This window comes from Scyliorhinus torazame, chromosome 17 (genome assembly GCF_047496885.1).
Source record: "Scyliorhinus torazame isolate Kashiwa2021f chromosome 17, sScyTor2.1, whole genome shotgun sequence".
Classification (NCBI taxonomy): Eukaryota; Metazoa; Chordata; class Chondrichthyes; order Carcharhiniformes; family Scyliorhinidae; genus Scyliorhinus; species Scyliorhinus torazame.
In genome coordinates, this window is record NC_092723.1 from 174,716,861 (window position 1) to 174,740,669 (window position 23,809).

At 45.8% G+C, this 23,809-nt stretch overlaps 1 protein-coding gene across 5 annotated transcripts in view; it reads right to left on the reverse strand.

The window, feature by feature from the left end:
* usp7 (ubiquitin specific peptidase 7 (herpes virus-associated)) overlaps window positions 1–23,809 on the reverse strand; it is a 148,340-nt gene that overhangs the window by 85,810 nt on the left and 38,721 nt on the right. For 2 of the 5 annotated variants that reach the window (XM_072481703.1, XM_072481702.1), the window contains exon 1: window positions 8,322–8,997. In XM_072481703.1, coding sequence (XP_072337804.1) covers window positions 8,322–8,385 — 64 coding nt within the window. In that variant the 5' untranslated portion in view covers window positions 8,386–8,997. Of the gene's footprint in view, window positions 1–8,321; window positions 8,998–18,371; window positions 18,432–23,809 lie in introns of those variants that run through there. The other 3 variants (XM_072481706.1, XM_072481704.1, XM_072481707.1) reach the window with 2 other exon arrangements.

A 23,809-nucleotide genomic window follows, 5' to 3' on the forward strand; every position in this document is an offset into this window, starting at 1 on the left:
CAGAGATTGAATGTGTGCGAGAAGAAAAAACATCTCAGTTGAGGTAGCTTTCAGGGAAGTGGTGCTTGGTTGGTTAGTTATATCACAGAATGATACAACACAAGGGTAGCAGAGGTAGAAAAACTCCTTTTTTTAAAAAAACATGAAGTGGTGTAAACTATAGGACTATAAATCAAGAACTGAAAATGTGATTAGGTTGAATTGTGCTTTTTCCACTGATGGAGACAGGATGAGCTGAATGGCCTCCTTCTCTGCTGTAAATTTTTCTAAGCTTCTAATCCCATTAAAAGCACTCAATTCTCAGCTAAAATATGCAAGATTAGGAAACTCAAGAGAGGAACGCCAAACTTTAAAGCAATCCGACAGCAAGATAAGACACTTTTATAGCAACGCCAAGGAGAAAAATACATGCAATGAGTAATACAATGGCATGCAGTGATTGATCTGGAAAAGACTTGCTAAATGGCATACGACAAGGCCATATACGGCAAGGCCACAGAGGAATTTGGAAAACAAATGAGGATTTTAAAGTACTTTGGTGGGACACGAGAAGCCAGATAAGAGCAGATTTGGCACAATGACACCCAGATCCTCCTGCCATTGGGATGATGGAAACCCCCCCTACCCAAAATGAACAAGATCACCTAATGCAAGAACTGAACAGAAAGCCAATGATGGTACACCACCTGGCTTAGATAGAGCAAACACCCAAGGAAGCTGAAGAAATCAAAGAGAGCCAAAGAGGGTGGCTATCATGTTGCCAACATCAAATTTTGATTTTGTATTCAACTTTGAACTATTGAAGTATTGCGAGAGCTTAAAAGCACCTTATAAATTTATTTATTTTATATAGAGTATTCAATTATTTTTTTTCTAATTAAGGGACAATTTACCTACCCCGCACATCTTTTTGGGTTGTGGGGGTGAGACCCACAAGGGGAGAATGTGCAAACACCACGCGGACAGTGACTAGGGGGCCAGGATTGAACCCAGATCCTCAGCGCCGTGAGGCAGCAGTGTTAACCACTGCATCGCCCATAAAACATCTTGGCAGTAAATTACAATCTTGTATTTATAATAATAAATTGCTCATGTGAAACCCAATTGATAGTATTTTCCTCAGCAAAATAAAGTTGAGATTCCATTGTTCTCATTATACACATTGATAGGTAACTAAGATAACCAGGAACAAAATAAGACATCATCCTACAGCATATTTTGTTTAGTTTCAGCATTGACATAATCCCACTGGTACACACTCCACAACAAATGGCCACAGGTGTACTCTGATATATTTGGTTCTGTGCTAATAGCTGCACAAATCCCAGACCTAAACTTTCTAGACTAAGTATATGCAGTCACAGATTCACAAAGTTGGACAAAACAAAGACAAGCTACACCAGTGTTTCCTACCCTCCGAGATTTTAGAAAAATGCAAAAAATAGCCTGACCTACAGCAGCGACTGCACAACAAGTGAAAAAATTAATATTTTGCATGTTCTGTAAACTTGTGTGTTATACTGACAACTTAAAGTACAAAAGTTAAGAATGAGAGATGACCTTATTGATACATATAGGATTCTTAGGGGCAGGACAGGGTAGATGTTGAGAGATGTTTCCCCTGGTGGGAGATTCTAGGACCACAGGGCATAATCCCAGAGTAAGGGGGGCACCCATTTAAGACAGATACGGAGGAATTTCTTCTCTCAAGAGGGTAGTGAATCTGTGGAATTCTTTATCGCAGAGGTGCTGGGGCATTACCTTTTAAGGTTGAGATTGATTTTTAATCAGTAAGGGAATCAAGGGCTATGGGGATACAGTGGGAAGGTGTATTGGAGGATTTAATCAGATCAGCCATCGGAGCAGACTCGATGGGCCGAGTGGCCTACTTCTGCTCCCACATCATGTGGTCTGAACTCTGCAATTCGCTCTCATATTCCATGAATAATAAAAACTGAATTAAAGTACTACACAAGTGGACTCGATGGGCCGAATGGCCTTACTTCTGCTCCTATGTCTTATGGACAGTCATTGATGATGCAGGTAAAGATGCTTGCACGAGTTCTTCAGAGTAGTGTCCTAGGTCCAGTGGCGTCCTGGGACCGAGATGATTGACCTCCAACAACTTCCATCTTCCTTTTTGCTAGGTGTGACTCCAACCAGGAGAACTTTCTCCGATTTCCATTGACCTGTTGTTTCGGGCTCGAGTCAAGTGGTGCCTTGATGTCAAGCAGTCACCCACACCCTACCTCGAGTGGCTCTAATACAAGACAGAACTGGTCAGAGGGGAGAACAGTGGCAGTAGTAAAAAACACATGTGGGGAAAACTTGAAATGCAAAAATTGAGTGCCCACAGTGAAAGGAAACAGGAATCTGCACCAAATTCTCTTGTACCTAAAAATATCAACTTTACCTGAATGGAAATTTGAACTTAGGCCAAACTAAGATTCAACTTTTTTCCATCCTACATTTGGCTTTCCACTACATTCTGGAGTACAATATATAATGAAATGCATATTACTGCATTTGCCATTGGCTAATATTTTTTCTCTATCGTCCTGCAATAATGAAGGAAACCTGCAGCTTAAGCACAACACCAGATCAGATGTATTAATTTTGCCAAAACCTCTGGATTATATGTGTATGTACATGTGTATAGAATTGTATGAAGGCATCAGGTAAAAAGGTCAGCAATGTCCATTAACATTGTCTGATAATGCCAGATGTTTCCATTCAAACTTCCATAAAGCCAACTTTAATATGTAAACATTCAAGTCAAAGTGGAGCATGCCTTAAAAAAAACTAGAAAATTAAACATACACATCCATATGGTCCATCTAGTCTGCACCTGACCCTCAGAAAGAGCACCCAACCAGGCCCAGTCCACCACCCGATCTGTAACCCTATCAAACCGGCACATCTTTGCACACTATGGGGCAATTTAGCATTGCTAATTCACCTGACATGCACATCTTTGAACTGTGGGAGGAAACCGGAGCAAACGCACACGACAGGGGTCAAGTGCAAACGCCGCAGTCACCCAAGGGCGGAATTGAACCCAGGTCCCTGGCACTGAGGAAGTAGTGCTAACCTGTATCACCCAATGGCAAATTCACTATAAACCATTTATTTTCCATTTGTAATAAGCCAGAAATGTTATATTTAGTGTATGGTACCTTGTAGTTAGTATGGACCAATCAGATTCCCAACAGTGGTCAATCCTTACCACATGCAAAACCACAGATTACACCATGTGAAAAATAATCAATTTATTTTCAATTGCCAGTTCACTCAATTGCCTTTTGCTCTGACCGAGGCTCACCCTAAACATTTCTGCTTGAGTCCCTCTCACCCCAATCCACAATAGTGGCAGTTTCAAATCCTGCTGCACGGGTTAGGCTCACTGAAACATTGACATCCGGGGCTGTTCAGCACAGGGCTAAATCGCTGGCTTTGAAAGTAGACCAAGGCAGGCCAGCAGCACGGTTCAATTCCCGTACTTTGAAGCCGACTTGATTTCATTCATTTCATAATCAGCTCTATATTCACTACTCCCTTCTAATTCAGCTGCTAACCCCATGCCCTTGAGATACAGTACCACCTCGACATCTTCTCTCCTTTATCCTGGTCGCTCTACACCTGGCTAAATGCACCTAGTGCTAGTTGGATGCACTCTCTCCCTGACTGGATGAACTCACCCATTGCTGCATACTCTAACCTTCAAACAAAAACACATTCAACAAAACTATAAAAGGAGCACACCTGAAAATAAAGTGGGAAACATAAAGAGTGATTGTAGAGAGCAGAATCATCTAGAAAGAACAAGACAAGAGAAAATAGCCAGAAATAGAATCATAGAAAGGATACAGCACAGGAGGGGATATTTTTTAAAAATCCTCACAGTGGCTTGTTCTTTTTCCATTCACTTCAAATCGCTGTCCTCTGGTTATCAACTCTTCCACTACCTACTCTGCCTAATTCACCCTCAATCTTTTCTTCCCAAAAGAAAATGGGTGCAGCTCCGTCAAACTGTCCTCACAACCTAAGTGCCTCACCCCAGATATCATTCTCCAATGCCTTCACACCCTTTGCAAAGCAGTGCCCAGATTTGAAAGCAATACGGCAGTGCATTATAAAAGCGTACAAAAGGAACTAATGGCAAACCTGTTGCATATGAAGTCCAAGAATAGTGACAAGAGGCATAAAGAAAGAATTAAACTAAATAGAATGCGGTAGGCAAGACAGTTACAGGGAAGGAAAGGCCTCTGCTTGTGAGCAATAATACAAATCAATTAATACTCCTGCCACTCAAGTTTAGTCTGCTTCAACTCAGCTGATCTTGCTGAGATATACGTGAACAGACGTAGATCTAATGATTTCACTTTAATCTTCCTCTCAGCTTAAATGCAAGAAAAATGAATCAATTGGAGAGCCTTTTGTGAATTTTATATTCTAAAAAAGTCGATTTTAGTTAAAAAGATATGGGAATCTGCTAGATAGTTCCATAGCAATAAAATTAGCTCCAACATACTGGAAAGCTGTTTAAAAGGGAAAAACTCAACATTTAATAGTGCTTTTCACAATCTCAGAGCAGCTTCAAGGATTTTTACAGCTAATTATGTACTTCTGAAGCATAGGGAAAGGGGCAGTCAATTTGCACACAGCAAGGTCCCCGAAACTTGTGACCAGACAGCTGTTTTAGTATTGCAGAGGGATGAACAGTGCAATGGGAGGTTTTACTGATCCTGATCGAGTAGACAGGGCCTGGGTTTAATGCCTCATCTGAAAGGTTGCACATGTGACACTACAATACTGAGTGAGTGCTGCACTGAACCATCAGCCTCTATTCTGTGCTCCAATCTCTGGAGTAGAGCTTCACTTTTGATTCAAGAAGATTGCATGTTGTCACTGAGCCACAACAGACAACTAAAAAGATGAACAGGATTACAACAGAGGGTTGATTTAGGTAAAATTAACATGTTTGAACTGTTTTGTCTACATAATTTTAAGCAATCTGCACAATTCAAACATTAGCCATGGTCAAAATGCTGAATGATTTGGGGATGATGCAAAACACCACCCGAATGGTGTGATTTTATAAATTCATTAATTATCTGCTCAGAGAGTTAACATGTAATCGATTGGAGAAATGAGGTTGCATACAAGCACTCAAGTGATGAGACTCGACACAACTATTTCCCATCAAAAATATGTCTGTGTCTTTGCTGAGAAGGCAAGTAATTTAATCTACCCAGTGAAACTGTTGTTTTGAAACAGTGCACCATCTCAAAAACTTTCATCATAAGTCCCACGATCTTAAGTGCATTTGAACATTAGAGTCATGGAACTTTATGGACCAATTGTGCTTGGTACACAAGTAGTCATGCCAAGTATCAATAAGAAAAATGTATCCTCTCCAGACCCATTCAATTAACGTTCCAATTTTCTGCTAAAACTTTGCAGTACTCAGAGGTCTGGGAAATTACTAGCAATATTTTATGACTGATGATATTTGCCACCCAACATTTTGCTGCATTACCAAAGCAAAACTGGGTTTGCAATGACCCATAAAACAAGCTTGCAATCTCACTGTAGCATCTTTTTTTGTGGTGGGGGGTGGTAATGGCATTCTTTTGGAAGGTAAAATCAATGCAGTCAGCACCCAAATTTCATGTTCCGCGAGAGGTTGAAGAACACGTCACCTGTACACCATCTCTGCTAAGGGGTGATGCAATGTACAATTTTAGTCTTAAAAAAAAGGAACAAAAACACATACCTGTAAACACAAACTAAGCACTTGGAAAACATTGGAAAAAAAGTATAGTCATGTGAATTTAGCATTAAGCAATGACTAAACCAGTAGAAAATAAAATTGCACTGACAGATCCCTACAGTGGATAGATACACAAATAACAGAAAATAGCAATCCCACTCTAATATACTTTCATCCCAACTTTCAAACGGTACTTTCCATAGGTGTCAGCAGTCCTCTAGTATTACATCGAGTGGCCAATCTTCATGCACACATTTTAGCAGGCAATCACTGAACAATGACCAAGAGGCATGCTGTGTTCGCTTATTTTCTCCTCGCTGATCAAGATATGGAGGAAAGGTGTACAGCTGCCACTGGAGCCCACAAGCCTAAACTTGGGATTACTATTTATCAGTACCATACTTGGAAGTATACTGATCCAGAACATCAGGGGTTACAACGTGGAAATCTAAAGACACTATTTAGTCTATTAGAGCCACTGGCTTTCAAATCCTTCACGCAACACCACCAAGAACAGATTTTCTGGTCACTATCTCTTTACCGTTTGTGGGATCTCACTCTGTGAACTGGCTGCCACACTACCAGAATTACAACAGTGTCTGCACTTCATTAGCCGTAAAACGCAATACGATGTCCAGAGGTTGCAGAAAGTGATGTACAAACCATTACCATTTTACTCTTTCACCTAGATTTGTACACATAATTCAAGCCCAAGCCACTGAAAATGTAAAACTATTTAGCTGTAAAATAAATTCTGGGATTTAAAAAAAAAAAAAATTGTCAATATTGTTAAAAGAGTTGTCAATATTTTTTTCCAATTAAGGGGCAATTTAGTGTGGTCAATCCACCTAACCTGTACATCTTTGGGTTGTGGGAGAGAGACCCACGCAGACATGGGGAGAATGTGCAAACTCCAGTGACCCAGGCCGGGATCGAACCCGGGCCCTCAGCGCCTTAGGCATCAGTGCTAACCACTGGTAAATCTGGGTTCTAACAGCAATTCACTGAGGTGCATAATACCTAAAAACTGTCCATGTAAATTGCATGCTCAAAACCAATGGTCACCTACTTCCATACACATGCACCTATGGCCAAATAAAATTTCCCACAAATAAATCACTTATTTTATTCTAGGTTTAAATATTTCAAAAAGATGCATTCATGACTTTGACCAGTTAATGGATGCGTTCAATGGCTTGTAAAACAGTGACAAGATAGTGCAGATTGAGGAATCTGCACTATGATTGAATGATAGATTAAGATTTTTTCCCAGAGGGCTATTCAAGTATAGCATGTTTTAGCATAGTAGCTGCTAACTTATAAAAACGTAACCAACTAAGCGAGAGGGGGCAAGAGGGAATACTAAAATGAGAATTAAGCAGTAGCCCCAGTTGAAGGTTTACAATCGACCGACATAATGGGCTGAATAGCTATCATTTCTATCACAACAAAAATGCCCAATACAAGAACTTGACAAAAGTTTGTTGCAACACACAAAACAAGCCATAATCTGAGTATTTTCAACTCACTTCCAATTAGGATTATTTCCTGAAGACTAATATACATGGTCTCAGAGGCTTGCAAAAGAAATGTCTGGACAACTGTTTTGAAGGATTCAATCCTCCAAACCAAGTGTGCAAATGTGAGCAGGAGTATGGACCAATCACCCAATCCTGTAAGTAAATATTGGGAAACATTCTTGAAGATAAATGAATATTAACCTGCAGAGGCCAGACCTCAAGAAATCAAATTACAGCCTGAAAGAAAAACATCCTTCATCCGGCACAGAAACAATAAACTTTCAATGGGCTTGAACGTTCACTGAATTAGGAGCATCATGTAGCAAAAACAAAAAAAGGAGGTGGGGAGAGAGAGAGAAAGAGAAAAAAAAAGCAGCAAATATTCACTTGGATTGCAGAAATGAATCTCTCTTTAAGAGGCACTTGAGCAAAGGCTTACTAATATACACTGTCGCAGTCTAAGACCTCCAAGTGGGAAGGGATCGGCAGATGAAATAAGATAGCTTGGAAAGGCCAGCATGAGATAGCAAATACTGCAGGAGAGAGCAGTCAGGAGTCTTCCACGCCTTTCAATCCCTCCACCCCTGCTTTGTTTGTGGCCTTGTGTGTGTGTGTATATTTTAAAATAAACAGGGATTGGGGGGCAAACGGACGTTCGTTCGTGTGTGTGTGTGTGGGGAGCAGCACACACTCACTCGAATTCAAACCGAACTGGCGATTTCCAATCGAGCCTCAGACGGTGATTAATGGAGGAAGGGGGAAAGGGAGAGGGAGGCGGCGACGGCCTGGGGAGCTGGCTTGGGTTTAACATCGAGAGGCTGCAGCATGGCGCCTGAGGCCTACGCGTGGTTCCCATTAGGAAGGGAATTTTGGGGGGGGGGGGTCAAACCCCGCGCCCAGCTCAGCCCTGCGGCCTAACCGTCACTCCATTTTGTAAATCCGCCGACGGAAAATCGGATTTAAAGGGGGGGGTCCAATACAACAACAACTTGATGGGGGGGGGCTAGATTCCCCGCCCGCCCGCTCACCTTCCATCTCCATCTCCTCGGGCTCGCTGAGGTGCTGCTCGCTGGGCTTGGTGCAGTGGTTCATGGTGTCGAGCGGGTCGTCGGCCTGGGCCTCCGCCTCGGCCTTCCTGGCGTCGCCGGCCGGCGGGGGGCAGGCGAGGGAGGGCTCGCCGCTGGCAGGCACGGAAACCCGGACGTATTTGCTCGCTATGCGCCCAATCTCGGCCGAGTGCTGCGCTCGAAGCTCCCCCCTGCCCGCTGCCCACGGCAAAGGGCGAACCCGCCTCGACCTGGCCCGAGAACGGTGGGGAGAGCCAGCGCCTCCCGGGGGGGGGGGGGGGGGGGGATGAGGGAGTGGAGGGGGGAGATAAATAAATAAATACAAATTCACGGGCTGTTATTCGGTGGAAAGGAGAGGCGGGTGGGCGGCTTTTTAAACACAAATGGACGCGGCGGCGCCGGTGCGTTTGCGGCCGACCGGGGGGGGGGGGGGGGGGGCTGATTGTGACTTGTTGTTGTCGCTGAGGCGGTGCTTTATGGCGGGTCCTCCTCCTCAATTCCTCGGGCTGCAGGCCTCTGGTCCGGCTCGCCGCCTCCTTCCTCTCCTCCCCTCCCACTCTCTCACTCTTTCCCTCCTTCACTCCCGGCCTCCGTTCTTTCAGCCCCGCTGGCTCCGCACCCGTGGAGAAAATGGCGGCGCGACGCAGATGTCACCTCCGCCAGGCGCAGGCGCAGGCGGGCCGGCTGTGAGGGAGGGGGCGGGGCCTCCGCACCGACGTCACCGACACCATCAACAAGGACCCGGGGCTGGGGAGGACGGGGCGTGGCCCGCCGGGCTGGCCACGTGGGCTTGACCAGCCTGCTCCAGATTGCCCCAAACCCTTAACCCCCCCCCCCCTCAAACCTCTCCCTCTGCCACCTCCAACCCTGACATTTCCCCAAAACACATGATTCCCTTGGCAAATGCCCCCCCCCCCCAAATTAAAACCAACACCTAACTTTCCAAAGGTTAAAAAACATTTTTTTTTAAGTACCCAATTCATTTTTTCCAATTAAGGGGCAATTTAGCATGGCCAATCCACCTAGTTTACACATTTTTGGGTTGTGGGGGCGTAACCCACGCAAACACGGGGAGAATGTGCAAACTCCACACGTGTCGTATTGGGTGTTCTGATGCACAAATGATCCAACACGGCTGTAGATGGTACAACTCTGTTTTATTGTCTAAACAACGGTAACAACTAACTACTGGCTTGGGTACGTGCTTCACCAGCTAACTTGTGGACCCAGCCTTATCACTATCTTAGTGAGGCACTCAGCACATGGTCTATGTCTGAGTGGCGCGCTGTGAGCTCTGAGCTATCTCCTGGTAGAGTGAGCGGGAACTGTGGTGTTCCCTGTTTTATAGTGCATGTGCTCTCACTGGTGATTGGCTGCGATATTATGTGTGTGCTGGTTGGTCCAACTGCCTGTCCATCAGTGTGTATGTGATTGCACCATGATATGCTGATGTCGATATCATGACAACACGGACAGTGAAATTAAATTAAAATCGCTTATTGTCACAAATAGGCTTCAATGAAGTCAGTGAAAAGCCCCTAGTCGCCACATTCCGGCGCCTGTTCGGGGAGGCTGGTACGGGAATTGAGCCGTGCTGCTGGCCTGCCTTGGTCTGCTTTAAAAGCCAGCTATTTAGCCCAGTGTGCTAACCCAGTGACCCAGTGCTGGGATCGAACCTGGGACCGCGGCGCCGTGAGGCCGCAGTGCTAACCCACTGTGCCACCGTCCTGCCCATCTAACGTTCCACAGATTGGCATCTTATCCAATGTGGCGGCAGCAGTAAAGTTACAGGGAGAGGATTACAGGACGGTTGCAGTGCAGAAGCGGGAGGGGGGGGGCGCTATCTGTTTGACCTGTCATGTTTACCCTGGCTGGAGGGTGGCGCAGTGGTGTACAGTGCTGCCTCGGGGGCGGCACGTGACACAGTGATTAGCACTGCCGCCTACAGCGCTGAGGACCCGGGTCACTGCCCGTGTGGCGTTTGCACTTTCTCCCATGCCTGCGTGGGTCTCATCCCCACAACACAAAGGGATGTGCAGAGTAGGTGAGGAAAGCTAATGGCATGCTGACCTTTATAGCGAGAGGATTTGAGTATAGGAGTAGGGATGTCTTGCTGCAGTTATACTGAGCATGGGTGAGGCCACACCTTGAGTATTGTGTGCAGTTTTGGTCTCCTAGTTTGAGGAAGGGCATTATTACTATTGATGTGGAGATTATTACTATTGAGGGTGTCCAGCAAAAGTTCACCAGACTAATTCCCGGGATGGCAGGACTGCCGTATGAAGAAAGGCTGGATCGACTGGGCTTATACTCACTGGAGTTTAGAAAAATGAGCGGTGATCTCATAGAAACATATAAGATCCTGATGCAACTGGACAGGCTAGATGTGGGAAAAATGTTTAATGATGGTGGGGATATCCAGAACTAGGGGTCACAGCCCAAGAATAAGGGGTAAGCCTTTCAGGACTGAGATGAGGAAGAACTTCTTCTCTCAGGGAGTTGTGACCTTGTGGAATTCTCTACCACAGAAAGCTGTTGGGGCAGATTTTTGGATATATTCAAGAGGAAGGTGGACGTGACCCTTGCAGCTCAAGGAATCAAGGGGTATGAAGAGAAAGCGGGAGTGGGATACTGAATTTGCATGATCAGCCATGATCATGGTGATGCAGGCTCGAAGGGCCGAATGGCCTACTCCTGCACTATTTTCTATGATTGGCTGCACTAAATTGCTCCTCAATGGGAAAAAAAATAATTGGGTACTCTAAATACATTTTTAAAAATGTTTGCCCTGGCTGTCTGCTCACGGGAAAGAGCCAGGCGCTGAGCACCATTCTCCCACAGCCCTGCGAGTATCCCCTTTTCAGAGAATAGACCAGTCCAAGGGTCTGGACAAAGCATCCAGAGAGGGCAGCTCAAAATCCGCCATTGCAATTTAAAAATTTTGAATTTTGAGAGGCATAGGGAAGTGTCTGGAAATAAACAAAAGTTGCTCTTGGTGTAAGCAACGTAAAGCTGTTGGATTGGTGTGAAAATCCAACTGGTACTTCATGGTCCTAGCTTACAGCACCCTGGGCGGGATTCTACACTCCCGCGCCGAAGTGCCCACGCCGTCTTGAACGCCGTTGAGGTTCACGACGGCGTGAAACGGCCCCGATCCCGATCGATTCAGGCCCCGACAATGGGCGAGGATCGGGGCCGCGTCATCTACACCGTAACACGGTAGCATTGTGGATAGCACAATTGCTTCACAGCTCCAGGGTCCCAGGTTCGATTCCGGCTTGGGTCACTGTCTGTGCGGAGTCTGCACATCCTCCCCGCGTCTGCGTGGGTTTCCTCCGTGTGCTCCGGTTTCCCCCCACTGTCCAAAGATGTGCAGGTTAGGTGGATTTGCCATGATAAATTGCCCTTCGTGTCCAAAATTGTCCTTAGTATTGGGTGGGGTTACTGGGTTATGGGGATAGGGTGGAGGTGCTGACCTTGGGTAGGGTGCTCTTTCCAAGAGCCGGTGCAGACTCGATGGGCCAAATGGCCTCCTTCTGCACTGTAAATTTTTTGAAATTCTATGATACACGCGCCAGGCCTTGTCGCCCGCGTAAAGGCGGCGCCGCATAGATGACGCGGCCGGCGCCGCATAACTGGCAACACCCGCGCATGCGCGGGTTGGCCGGCGCCAACCCGCGCATGCGTGGTTGCCGTCCTCTCTGAGTTCGCCCCGCAAGAAGATGGCGGACGGATCTTGCGGGGCCGCGGAAGGAAGGAGGTCCTGCTTCAGAGAGGACGGCCCGACGATTAGTGGGCACCGATCGCGGGCCATGCCACATTTGAGGTACCCCCCGGTGCAGGATCCTCCCCCCCCCGCAGGCCGCCACCCCCCCCCCCCCCCCCCCCCCCAGCGTTCCCGTGCTGTTCCCGACGACAGGGACCAGGTGTGGAAGGCGCAGGGGGGAACCCGCCGCTTTGGCCTGGCCGCTCGGCCCATCCGGGCCTGAGAATAGCGGGGGTGCCGGAGAATCGCCATTTTGGGTGTCTCCGGTGATTCTCCGGCCTGCGGCCCGCGGAGCCCGATGGGGCCGTTCCCGCCGCTTGGGGGAATCGCGGGAGGGCGTCGGATCGGCGTCCCGGGAAATTTTGGCGGCCCAGGCGATTCTCCCAACCGGCACGGGAGTGGAGAATCTCGCCCCCTATCTTTGTGACGCCAGTCAAACCATATTCAATTACCTTTCAAAATAGCTTGTAAGATATCATTGTATTAAACCATAGCAGAGATTACCTAACATCAGTTCCAACGTAGACTGCTGTAGCCATGGGCGGCATGGTGGCACAGTGGTTAGCACTGCTGCGTCACAGCACCAGGGACAGGGGTGCAATTCCGTTTTGGTTGTCTGCGTGGAGTTTGCATGTTCTACCCGTGTCTGCGTGGGTTTCCTCCGGGTACTCCGGTTTCCTCCCACAGTCCAAAGACGTGCAGGTTCATAAGTTCATAAGATATAGAAGCAGAATTAGGCCATTCCGCCTATCGGGTTTGCTCTGTCATTCTATCATGGCTGATATGTTCCTCATCTGCTACCTACAATGTTACAAATCAAGATCTGGATTGCGAAATCAGCCAGAGCATCTCCTCCCTTGAACACATGACCTCGGAGCAGGTGTAGGCAATTTAACTTCCCGAGCCTAAAACCCTCAATGTGATCCTGGCTGATCCGACCTTGGCCTCAACTCCACCGTCCTGCGCGTTCTCCATAATCCTTCAACCCATTACCAATTAATTAATTAGGTAGATTGGCCCTGCTAAATTGCCCCTTAGTGTCCAAAGGTTAGGTGGGGTCGCGAGGATAGGGCGGGGGAGTGGGCCGAGGTAGGGTGCTCTTTCGGAGGGTCACTGCAGACGCGATGGGCCGAATAGCCTCATTCTGCATTGTAGGGATTCAATGAACAAAGAGGCAGAGGAATCAGGACTGGCACTCACCTTTTTGTGCATGAAATGTAAGCACTGTTTTTTTTTTCGTGTGATGTGGGCATCGGTGGCTAGGCCAGCATTTGTTGCTCATCCCCAATTGAAAAGAAGGTGATGAGTTGCCTTCGTGGACCACTGCAGTCCAAGTGGTGTACACACGTGCACAAATTGGGAGATGGTGGCCTTTTGGCAATTCAGTGGACTCATTATCCAGATGCCCAGGGTAATTCTCTCGTTGAAATCCCATCACAGCTCCTCGTCGAATTTAAATTCAGTGAATAAAAACCTGGAACTGAAAGCTACCACAAAGATATCACTGATTCTTGTAAAACCCCATCTGGGTTATGCCCTTTAAGGGGAGGAAATCTGCCACTTTTACCCAGTTCGGCTGACACGCAACGGCAGATCTACGGTAATATGGGTGATCTTTACCTGTCCTCTGGAAAGGCAAGGGCAATTAGAGATGGGCAACAAATGCTGGTCTTGCCATTGATGCTCACGTCCCAGGAAAATAAATAAACAAATACTCACAGTGCTGTTAGGAGGGGAATGTATTGGTTCTGTTCTTCCATTTCAAATGATGTTCGCCTGGTTATTTATCTTTAATAATATTCCACAAGGGGAACTGACATCACAGGAAAATTCAACTGCATACCTTTTCTAATAACACATAGCAGGGCCACACAATTGTGAGCAAATGAAGCTGTCCTGATTGAGAGTAATACACCCAATAAAAAACTAAACCATAAAACAAAGGAAACTCAAACTGTAAATCATATTATCACCCGTGTCTCGTATACACTACAAATCCTGTGGTGTCCAGTGATCGCGGAGGTGCTGAAGCATACCAGTGGACAGTTCAAGTATGGGATTATCATAACTATCAGCATTGCAAGGGTTAATGTTGTTTTGAGAGGGAGCTACTCCCTCAAGGTACTACCCACGCGCAGGCATATTTTCATGGCCTCCAACTCCCAGTCGGCCGAGGTTTTGGGCTACTGCGTCGTCACCCTCTCAGTGAACGGCGTGGTGTTCCAGGATTTCAAATTCATGGTCCTCCCTCACCTCTGCGCCCCCGCGCTCCTCGGCCTGGACTTCCAATGCCACCTGCGCAGCCTCACCTTGCATTTTAACGGCCCCCTCCCCCCCCTCTCGGTCTCCAACCCCCAGTTCTTCCCTGATTCCTCCCCGGATCCCACCTGTAGTCTCTCCACGCTCAGGATCCCCCCCCCTTCACTGTTTGCTAATCTCACCCCCGACTGCAAGCCCGTGGCTACTAAAAGTCGGCGTTACAGTTTTGGGGACCGCCAATTCATTCGAGCGGAGATTAAGCGCCTTCTCTCGGAAAATATCATTGCTCCCAGCACCAGCCCCTGGCGAGCCCAAGTGGTGGTAGTCAAGTCTGGTGAGAAACACCGCATGGTCATTGACTACAGTCAGACCATCAACCGGTACACGCTGCTTGATGCGTATCCCCTGCCCCGCATATCTGACATGGTCAACCAGATTGCACAGTACCGGGTGTTCTCCACCATAGACTTGAAATCCGCCTACCACCAGCTCCCTATCCGCCCGGAGGACCGTAACTTCACGGCCTTCGAGGCGGACGGCCGCCTCTACCACTTCCTTAGGGTACCCTTTGGCGTCACCAATGGAGTCTCGGTCTTCCAACGGCAGATGGACCAAATGGTGGACCAGAACAGACTGCGGGCTACCTTCCCGTATCTGGACAACGTCACCATCTGCGGCCACAACCAGCAGGACCATGACGTCAACCTCACGAAATTCCTCCAAACTGCCAAACGCCTCAACCTCACGTACAACGAGGCAAAATGTGTTTTCGGCACCACCCGCCTCGCCATACTCGGCTACGTGGTGGAGAACGGTGTCCTCGGCCCCGATCCCGACCGTCTGCGCCCCCTTCTCGAACTCCCCATTCCCACCTGCCCCAAAGAACTGAGGCGATGCCTCGGACTCTTTGCCTACTGTGCCCAGTGGGTGCCCGAGTACGCTGACAAGGCCCGACCCCTCCTCCGTTCCCCCTCATTCCCCCTCCAGCCCGAGGCCTGCCAGGCCTTCCACCTCCTAAAAACTACTATCGCCAGAGCCGCCATGCATGCGGTAGACGAGTCTGCACCATTCCAAGTCGAGAGCGATACCTCCGACTTTGCCCTGGGTGCCACCCTCAACCAGGCGGGCAGGCCCATCGCCTTCTTTTCCCGCACACTCCAAGGCCCCGAGATCAGCCACTCCTCTGTTGAGAAGGAGGCACAAGCCATAGTGGAAGCCGTCCGGCACTGGAGGCACTACCTGGCCGGAAAACCATTTACCCTCGTTACTGACCAACGATCAGTTGCGTTCATGTTCGACAACAAACAACGAGGTAAAATCAAAAATGATAAGATATTACGGTGGAGGATCGAACTCTCCACCTACAATTATACTATCTTATACCGGCCAGGTAAGCTCAATGATCCTCCTGATGCCCTGTCCCGTAGTACTTGTGCCAACGCACAGGATGACCGGCTGCGGGCACTACATAATGACCTCTGTCACCCGGGCGTCAGGCGGCTCTACCACTACATCAAGGGCCACAACCTACCCTTCTCAGTCGAGGAGGTCAAGGCCATGACTAGGGACTGCCAAGTCTGTGCGGAGTGCAAGCCGCAATTCTACAAGCCAGACAAGGCGCACCTAATCAAGGCCACCCGCCCCTTTGAACGTCTCAGCATTGACTTCAAAGGGCCCCTCCCCACCCACAACCGCAACACGTACTTCCTCAACGTCATCGACGAGTACTCGCGGTTCCCCTTCGCCATTCCCTGCCCCGACGCGACCTCCGCCACCGTCATCAAAGCGTTGCACGACCTCTTCATGCTGTTCGGTTATCCCAATTACGTTCACAGTGACCGGGGCTCCTCCTTCATGAGCGAGGAGCTGCGTCGGTACCTGCTCGCCAGGGGCGTTGCCTCGAGCAGGACGACCAGCTACAACCCCCGGGGGAACGGACAGGTGGAGAGGGAGAACGCGACTGTTTGGAAGGCCGTGCTGCTAGCCCTCAAGTCCAAAGGCCTACCAGTCTCCCGTTGGCAGGAGGCCCTCCCGTCCGCACTCCACTCCATCCGGTCTCTTTTGTGTACTGCAACGAATGCTACCCCTCATGAGCGGATGTTTCTCTTCTCCAGGAGATCGGCATCCGTGACATCGCTTCCATCCTGGCTCCTGTCCCCGGGAGACGTCCTGCTCCGCAAGCACGTGCGGACCTCTAAGGCGGAGCCACTGGTGGAGAGAGTCCGTCTCCTCCACGCCAACCCACAGTACGCGTACATAGCGTACCCCGACGGGCGTGAGGAGACCGTCTCCATCAAGGACCTGGCCCCCTCTGGGGCCCCTGCCGCCCTCGCCCCGCAACCTCCACCCCACTCCCTCTCTGCTCCCGTCAATCCCTCGGCCTGTTACTACTCCGTGCCAGCCGCTGTCATCCCGCAGTTTCGCCTCGAGCCAGCCAAAGCGGTGGGGGAAGTCATGCCGCCTCGCGAACCAGCACCACCGACCGCACAGATACCGCCGGACACTACCTCAGCGCCGCAGCTCCGACGTTCAAAGAGATCGACCAAACCCATCGTTCGTCTCGACCTTTGACGACACGGAACCTCCTGATGGACTCTGTTCACTGCTCCGAATTTTCACACCGGACTTCCTTCTAAACAAGGGGTGAATGTGGTGATACACCACTGTACCTCCCTACCATTGTACATAGTATATAATAGTTGTGCGTAACGTGGCCCTGTAATACTGTGTATTGTACTGTAACTCTGCAGAGGTTCGGTCACTGGTAGGTAACCCGACCTGGCCACGGAGAGCTCCGCCTTAGCCACTCCCCCGGGAGTCAGTATAAGAACCTCTTCTGGGACAGCCCCCATTCTTTCTGGGGTCGTCTGTGTCGGGTAAGCCTCCCTTGTAGTATATTAAAGCCTGAGTTAAAGTCTCACATGTCTTTGTGGTTCTTGACGCTTAGCGCATCAGCTACAGATACAACTATATAAGGCAGTGATGCTAGACCAAGTAAGGTTAGATCATAGTTTAAACCAATAGTGAGAAGCTGTAGATGAGTGTAGTTAGATGTTATTGATCAATTGTGTATTCTTAAGGAGTTTGTGTCGAATCCAAGATAGTAGTGTAAATAAAATCATAGCTTTGTTTAAGTTAAAGCTATTTTGTGGTCTTGGTGAACACTTGGCCAACTGTCCTGAAAAAAACAACACAAAGAACACCACATGGTACCAGAGTCTATTTCTTGTAAGAAACAACAGTTAGATTAGGAAAGAATAGCATTGGAGACTGAAGAAGCATTCCAGAAGCTACAACTCAGAAAAAAGCAACGATGAAGACTAATCAGAAGGCAGAAGGTCTCAAGAAACATGAGCACTTCAAGACACACGGTTAACTATGCCAGAACTAGGCTTTCTTTAAGCAAAAGTTTGAAGTTTTTATTTCTGCCTCCACACTTGAAAGTGCCTCAGACCAACGGAAAATAGCACTCCTACTAAATCCTTAAGCATACCAGTGGACACTCCAAAGTCCTTCTCCAGAACTACGCGGAATATACAAGAGCATGGAAGAGAGGCAGGAATATCAACATCCTGTCATGAAGCATCATTGTAGGTTTAATACATTTCTGGTCTACAGCAAGACTTTAAATGCACATATCTGAAAATATTGCTTTCAAATAAATATATATATTTTTTAATTTAGCATTCCTTCTTTCAAAACGACTTAAATTCTGTAGAAGGGTCATTTGGACTGGAAACGTTATCTCTGCTTTTCTCTCCAAACATGCTGCCAGACCTGCTGAGTTTATCCAGCATTTCCTGGTTTTATTATCTAACTTCTTTCGCTTGTAAAGCCAGTAGCTGGATTGGTGGTGTACATGTCAGACAAGTTGAACTATATTCCCCGACTGCAGCATAGACAAATCCCAACCAATTTTCAAATGCTTTTTGGACAAGGAAAATGATTTAGTTACATTGGAAATAGGAATAATATGCACAACTCACTGCTGCCGTCAATTACTGCTTCTCCGATCTGGGAATCACAGGATGGCATCTGTATCCTCTCTTTCAAACAGAGAAAACAAACGGTCAACAGAATTGTGGAGAAACACACACAATGTGAAATTCTTTCTGGTTTTTTTCAATATTAACATATTAAAAGTCATAGGAGACTACGGAAGGTCTATTGGTATGTTTCAATTGTCATGTGAGAGTACCTTTAAGAAATGGGTGTTTATAAATGGGTGTGTATATAAATATCTATAGTGAGAGTATTTTTAAGAAATGGGTGTTTACTACTGCAGTGATGTCAGAGAGGCGGTGGAGCTGGGCTGTCTGTCGGCTTTTTACTTTCGTTTTAGGCTGTTTGCTGCAGAGTGTGTTTCAGTTACATTTTCAGTATTGGAGCTGAAGCCAGACCAATCAGGTGTTCTGCTGTTCTGTCTGCCATGAGAAGACTATCTCTTGATCATTTGGTGAATTCAGAATTATAAATGTCCTCAGTCGTGAATGCAAACCTAATGTGCTTCTATTAAAAGGAGTTTCTTAAGTCGTCTGGATGTTAAAAGGACAGCTTATGGATTACTTAGTGTTGTATTCTTTGGGGGTTGTATTTGAATTAATGGTTGCTAAGATGTTCACTGTATGTTTTAAAAAGGTTAACTTGAGTTCATAGAATAAACATTGTTTTGCTTTAAAAAATACTTTTTGATTTCTGCTATACGACACCTGTAGAGTGGGCCGTGTACGCCCCATACCACAATCTATTAAAAGTTGTGGGTCAGGTGAACTCCATGATACACTTGGGTTCTCTAAACCCTGGCCCTTAACAAATTGGGGGCTTGTCCGGGATAAAAACCTATCTATTGGATTGGCTTAGTGAACGTAAAGACAGTGAGGGGTGGGCATTTTATGATTGTTTTTCAGGTGTGGTATTCTAGTTTAAGTAGAGAGTGTGTTGTGGACAATGGCTCTTTCAGTGGCTCTGATGTTTTTGGGGGTGGAGACGGTCACACGCAGTACCTTACGGACAGAGACTAAAAGCAGACTGTTAAATTTGGCAGAAACATTGCAGTTAACATTAACTGACAAAATGCGAAAAGATGAGGTGATCATGGCGGTGGCGAAGCATTTAGAGTTGCCTGAGATACAGTTTGACTCATTGGAAAAGGCAAAAATCCAGTTACAAATTAAACAAATGGAACATGAGAAAGAATTAAAGCAGCTTGAATACGAGAAAGAGGAAAAGGAAAGAGAGAGAGCAAGAAATAGAGAGGAAAAAGAAAGAGAGGAAAAAGAAAGAGAGAGAGAAAGAGATAGAGAGGAAAAAGAAAGAGAGAGAGAGGAAAGAGAAAAGGAGAGAGAAGAAAGGAGAAAAGAAAGAATAGCCCTAGCAGAACAAAAAGAAAGAGAAAGGGAGATACAGATCAGGGAAAAAGATAAAGAGAGAGAGTTTGAACTTCAGAAAATGGCTGTGAAACATAAGTCAGTTAAAATTGGCAGACGTAAAGGGAAACGTAGTTGGATGATAGTGATGAGGATAGTGAGAAAGAGCGCCAAAGTCGAAGGCTTGCTGGGAATCTATTTCAATATGTCCAAGCATTACCAAGGTTTGACTAGAACGAGGTAGAAGTCTTTTTCATTTCATTTGAGAAGGTGGCTAAACAAATGAAATGACCACAAGACATGTGGGTATTACTGATTTAAACAAAGCTGGTAGGTAGAGCTAGTGAAGTGTTTGCATCACTACCGGAGGAGGTATCTGGGACATATGAGGAGGTGAAAAAATCCATCTTAGGTGCATATGAACTAGTGCCTGACGCCTACAGACAAAGGTTTAGAAATTTAAGGAAAGAATTTGGTCAAACATACATAGAGTTTGAAAGGCTCAAAAAGAATAATTTTGATAGGTGATAAGGGCTTTGAAAATAGACCAAACATATGAAGCTCTCAGAGAAATCATTCTTTTGGAGGAGTTTAAAAATTCAATACCTGATGTAGTGAGAACTCATGTGGAAGAACAGAGGGTTAAAACTGCGAGATTAGCAGCAGAAATGGCAGATGATTATGAATTAGTTCATAAATCAAAGATTGGTTTCCGACATCAGTTTCAGCCGGTGAGGGATAGAAACTGGGGACATGAGAAATACTCAAGTGGTAAAAGTAAAGGTGATCTGATGGGAGATAATAAGGAGAGTGTACCTCAGATTGTTTTAAAAATCCAGGAGGGTGGAAAAGAAATGAAAAGTTTCAAATGTTTTCACTGTAATAAACTAGGCCATGTAAAGTCACAGTGTTGGTGGTTGAAGAAAAGCACTGGGAAGGCTGATGTGGTAAAACAGGATAAGACAGTGGGGTTTGTTAAAGTGGTAAACGAAAGCCCAAGTGAAGCGAAGGAGGTGCAAAAGATTGTACATCCTGATCAAGAGGTGATTGATAAGAAGGTGCCAGATCTCTTTAAATAATTTACTTGTGTGGGTAAAGTTTACTCATGTGTATCAGGAGGAGCAGGTAAAGAAGTCACAATTTTAAGAGATATAGGAGCTAGTCAATCTTTAATGGAAAATGATGAGGAGTTATGTAGTTTGGGAAGAATGTTGCCAGAAAATGTGGTATTATGTGGAATTCAGGGTGAGAGCAGTAGTGTTCCTTTATATAAGGTAAGGTTGGAAAGTCCAGTGAAGAGTGGTGAAGTGGTAGTAGGAGCAATAGAGAAACTATCTTGTCCAGGAATACAGTTAATTTTGGGTAATGATATAGCTGGTTCGCAGGTGGGAGCGATGCCTACTATGGTTGATAAGCCAGTGGAAAATCAGACAACTGAAGGGTTGAAGGACAAATATCCTGGGATTTTTCCGGATTGTGTAGTAACAAGGTCGCAAAGTCACAGGTTAAGACAAGAGGAGAAATCAAAGAGTGAAGATGAAGTTGAAGTGCAATTATCAGAAACGATTTTTGATCAGATGGTTGAAAAAGAACAAGAACAGGTGGAGGATGAGGAGGATATTTTTAGTTCAGGAAAATTGGCTGAGTTAAAACAGAAAGATGTAGAAATAAAACGGATGTATCAGAAAGCATACACGGAAGAGGAACCTGAGTGTATACCGGAGTGTTATTACCGTAAACGTGATGTCTCGATGAGAAAATGGAGACCTTTACATCTGCAGGCGGATGGAAAGTGGGCAGAAGTTCATCAAGTAGTATTGCCGGTAGGGTACAGAAAGGAGATGTTGCGAGTTGCACATGAGGTACCAGTGGAAGGTCATTTGGGAATAAGGAAAACTCAAGCTAAAATCCAAAAACATTTTTATTGGCCTGGACTACATAAAGACGCAGTTAAATTTTGTCAATCATGTCACACAAGTCAAGTGATAGGGAAACCTCAAGCAGTGATAAAACCAGCGCCCTTAATACTCATTCCAGCATTTCAGGAACCTTTGACAAGGGTCCTAATTGATTGCGTAGGACCGCTTCCTAAAACAAAAAGTGGGAATCAATATCTTTTGGCTATAATGTATGTGTCTACTAGATTTCCAGAGGCCATTCCCATCCGTAATATTACAGCTAAAAAGATTGTGGAGGAGTTACTTAAACTCTTTACTAGATATGGACTACCCACAGAAATACAATTGGATCAAGGATCGAATTTTAACTCAAGGTTATTCAAAGATGTTATGGATAGCTTAGGAATAAAACAATTTAAATCAACGGCGTACCATCCAGAATCACAGGGAGCGTTAGAATGGTGGCATCAGACATTAATGACAATGTTGAGGGCTTATTGTCAAGATTATCCAGAGGATTGGGATAAAGGAATTCCATTTGTACTGTTTGCAATTAGGGATGCACCTAATGAATCAGCCAAATTCAGTCCTTTTGAACTAAGTTTTGGTCATGAGGTAAGAGGACCACTTAAATTGATTAAGGAAAAATTGGTGAGTGAGAAATCAGAACTTACATTATTGGATTACGTGTCAAATTTTAGGGAACGATTAAATAGAGCAGGTGAATTGGCTAGACAACATTTAAAAGTTGCATAAAATGTGATGAAACGGTTAGCGGACAAGAAATCCAAAGTTCGTAGTTTTGCCAGTGGAAATAAAGTATTGTTACCAGTGGTAGGTGAACCTTTAAAAGCAAGGTTTTGTGGACCTTATCAGATTGAAAGGAAATTAAGTGAGATGAATTATGTGGTAAAAACACCAGATCGAAGGAAGATTCACCGAGTGTGTCATGTGAATATGTTTAAAAGGTACTTTGAAAGGGATGGAGAGAAAAAGGAGGAGGTTTTAATGATTCTAACTCAAAGTAACGAACCAAATCCAGATGACTGTGAATTTGACATACCTCAAATTAAATTGGAAAATGAGGATGTTCTTAAAAATTGGGATAAATTGTTCAGTTACCTTCCAGAGGAAAAATGGACTGACCTGAAAGAGTTATTGATATCATGTGGGCAATTTTGTGGAAATAAATTGGGAAGTACTAAAATGGCTATACATGATGTAGATGTGGGAAATGCTGTACCAATCAAACAACCTCCAAATAGACTTAACCCTTTCAAATTGGCACAGGTTAACAAAGAGATTGAGAGTATGCTTAAAAATGGCATAATTGAAGTGGGTTTCCGCCAGTGGAGCTCACCCATAGTGATGGTACCTAAACCAGACGGTACCCAACGGTTGTGTGTGGTCTATAGAAAGGTTAATGCAGTTACACAAACGGACTCTTATCCTATCCCACATTTGGAGGATTGCATTGAGAAAGTGGGACAATCAGCTTTTATTTCCAAATTGGATTTACTTAAAGGTTACTGACAGGTACCTTTATCTGAAAGGGCGAAGGAGATTTCAGTTTTTGTGACTCCAGATGGTATATACCAATTCAAAGTTATGCCATTTGGCATGAAAAATGCACCAGCCACATTTCAACGATCAGGTAATTTTCAGCCAGACATGGACAGAACATTTGAAACATCTGATGGAGTTATTCGATCGACTTCAGGAGGCGGGTTTGGTGATAAACCTAGCCAAAAGTGAATTTGTAAAAGCCCAAGTCACTTTACATGAGGAGTTTCTTTACCCTCAAGACGAAGGGAAATAATGCAATTTCTTGGCATTAGTGGATTTGATCGAACATTTGTGCAGTGGTTTTGGAGCGTGATTGCTCTACTGATGGACTTGCTGAAGAAACGTCAAAAATTTGGGTGGACAGCGGACTTTCAACAGGCATTTGACTGCCAGAAAGCTGTGATAACCAATGCTCCTGTGTTGGAGAATTACAAGGGACTCTGTGATCAGATTAAACTAAGGTATCTGACTTTAAAGAGAAATGCCGAGGCATAGAGAAATGGATGGATCGTGCAGAGACCTTCTTGTTCGTGCAGAGACTTCTTGTTCAATCAGGAAGGATTTCAGTTGGAGGAGGAAGAACAAAAATGGACT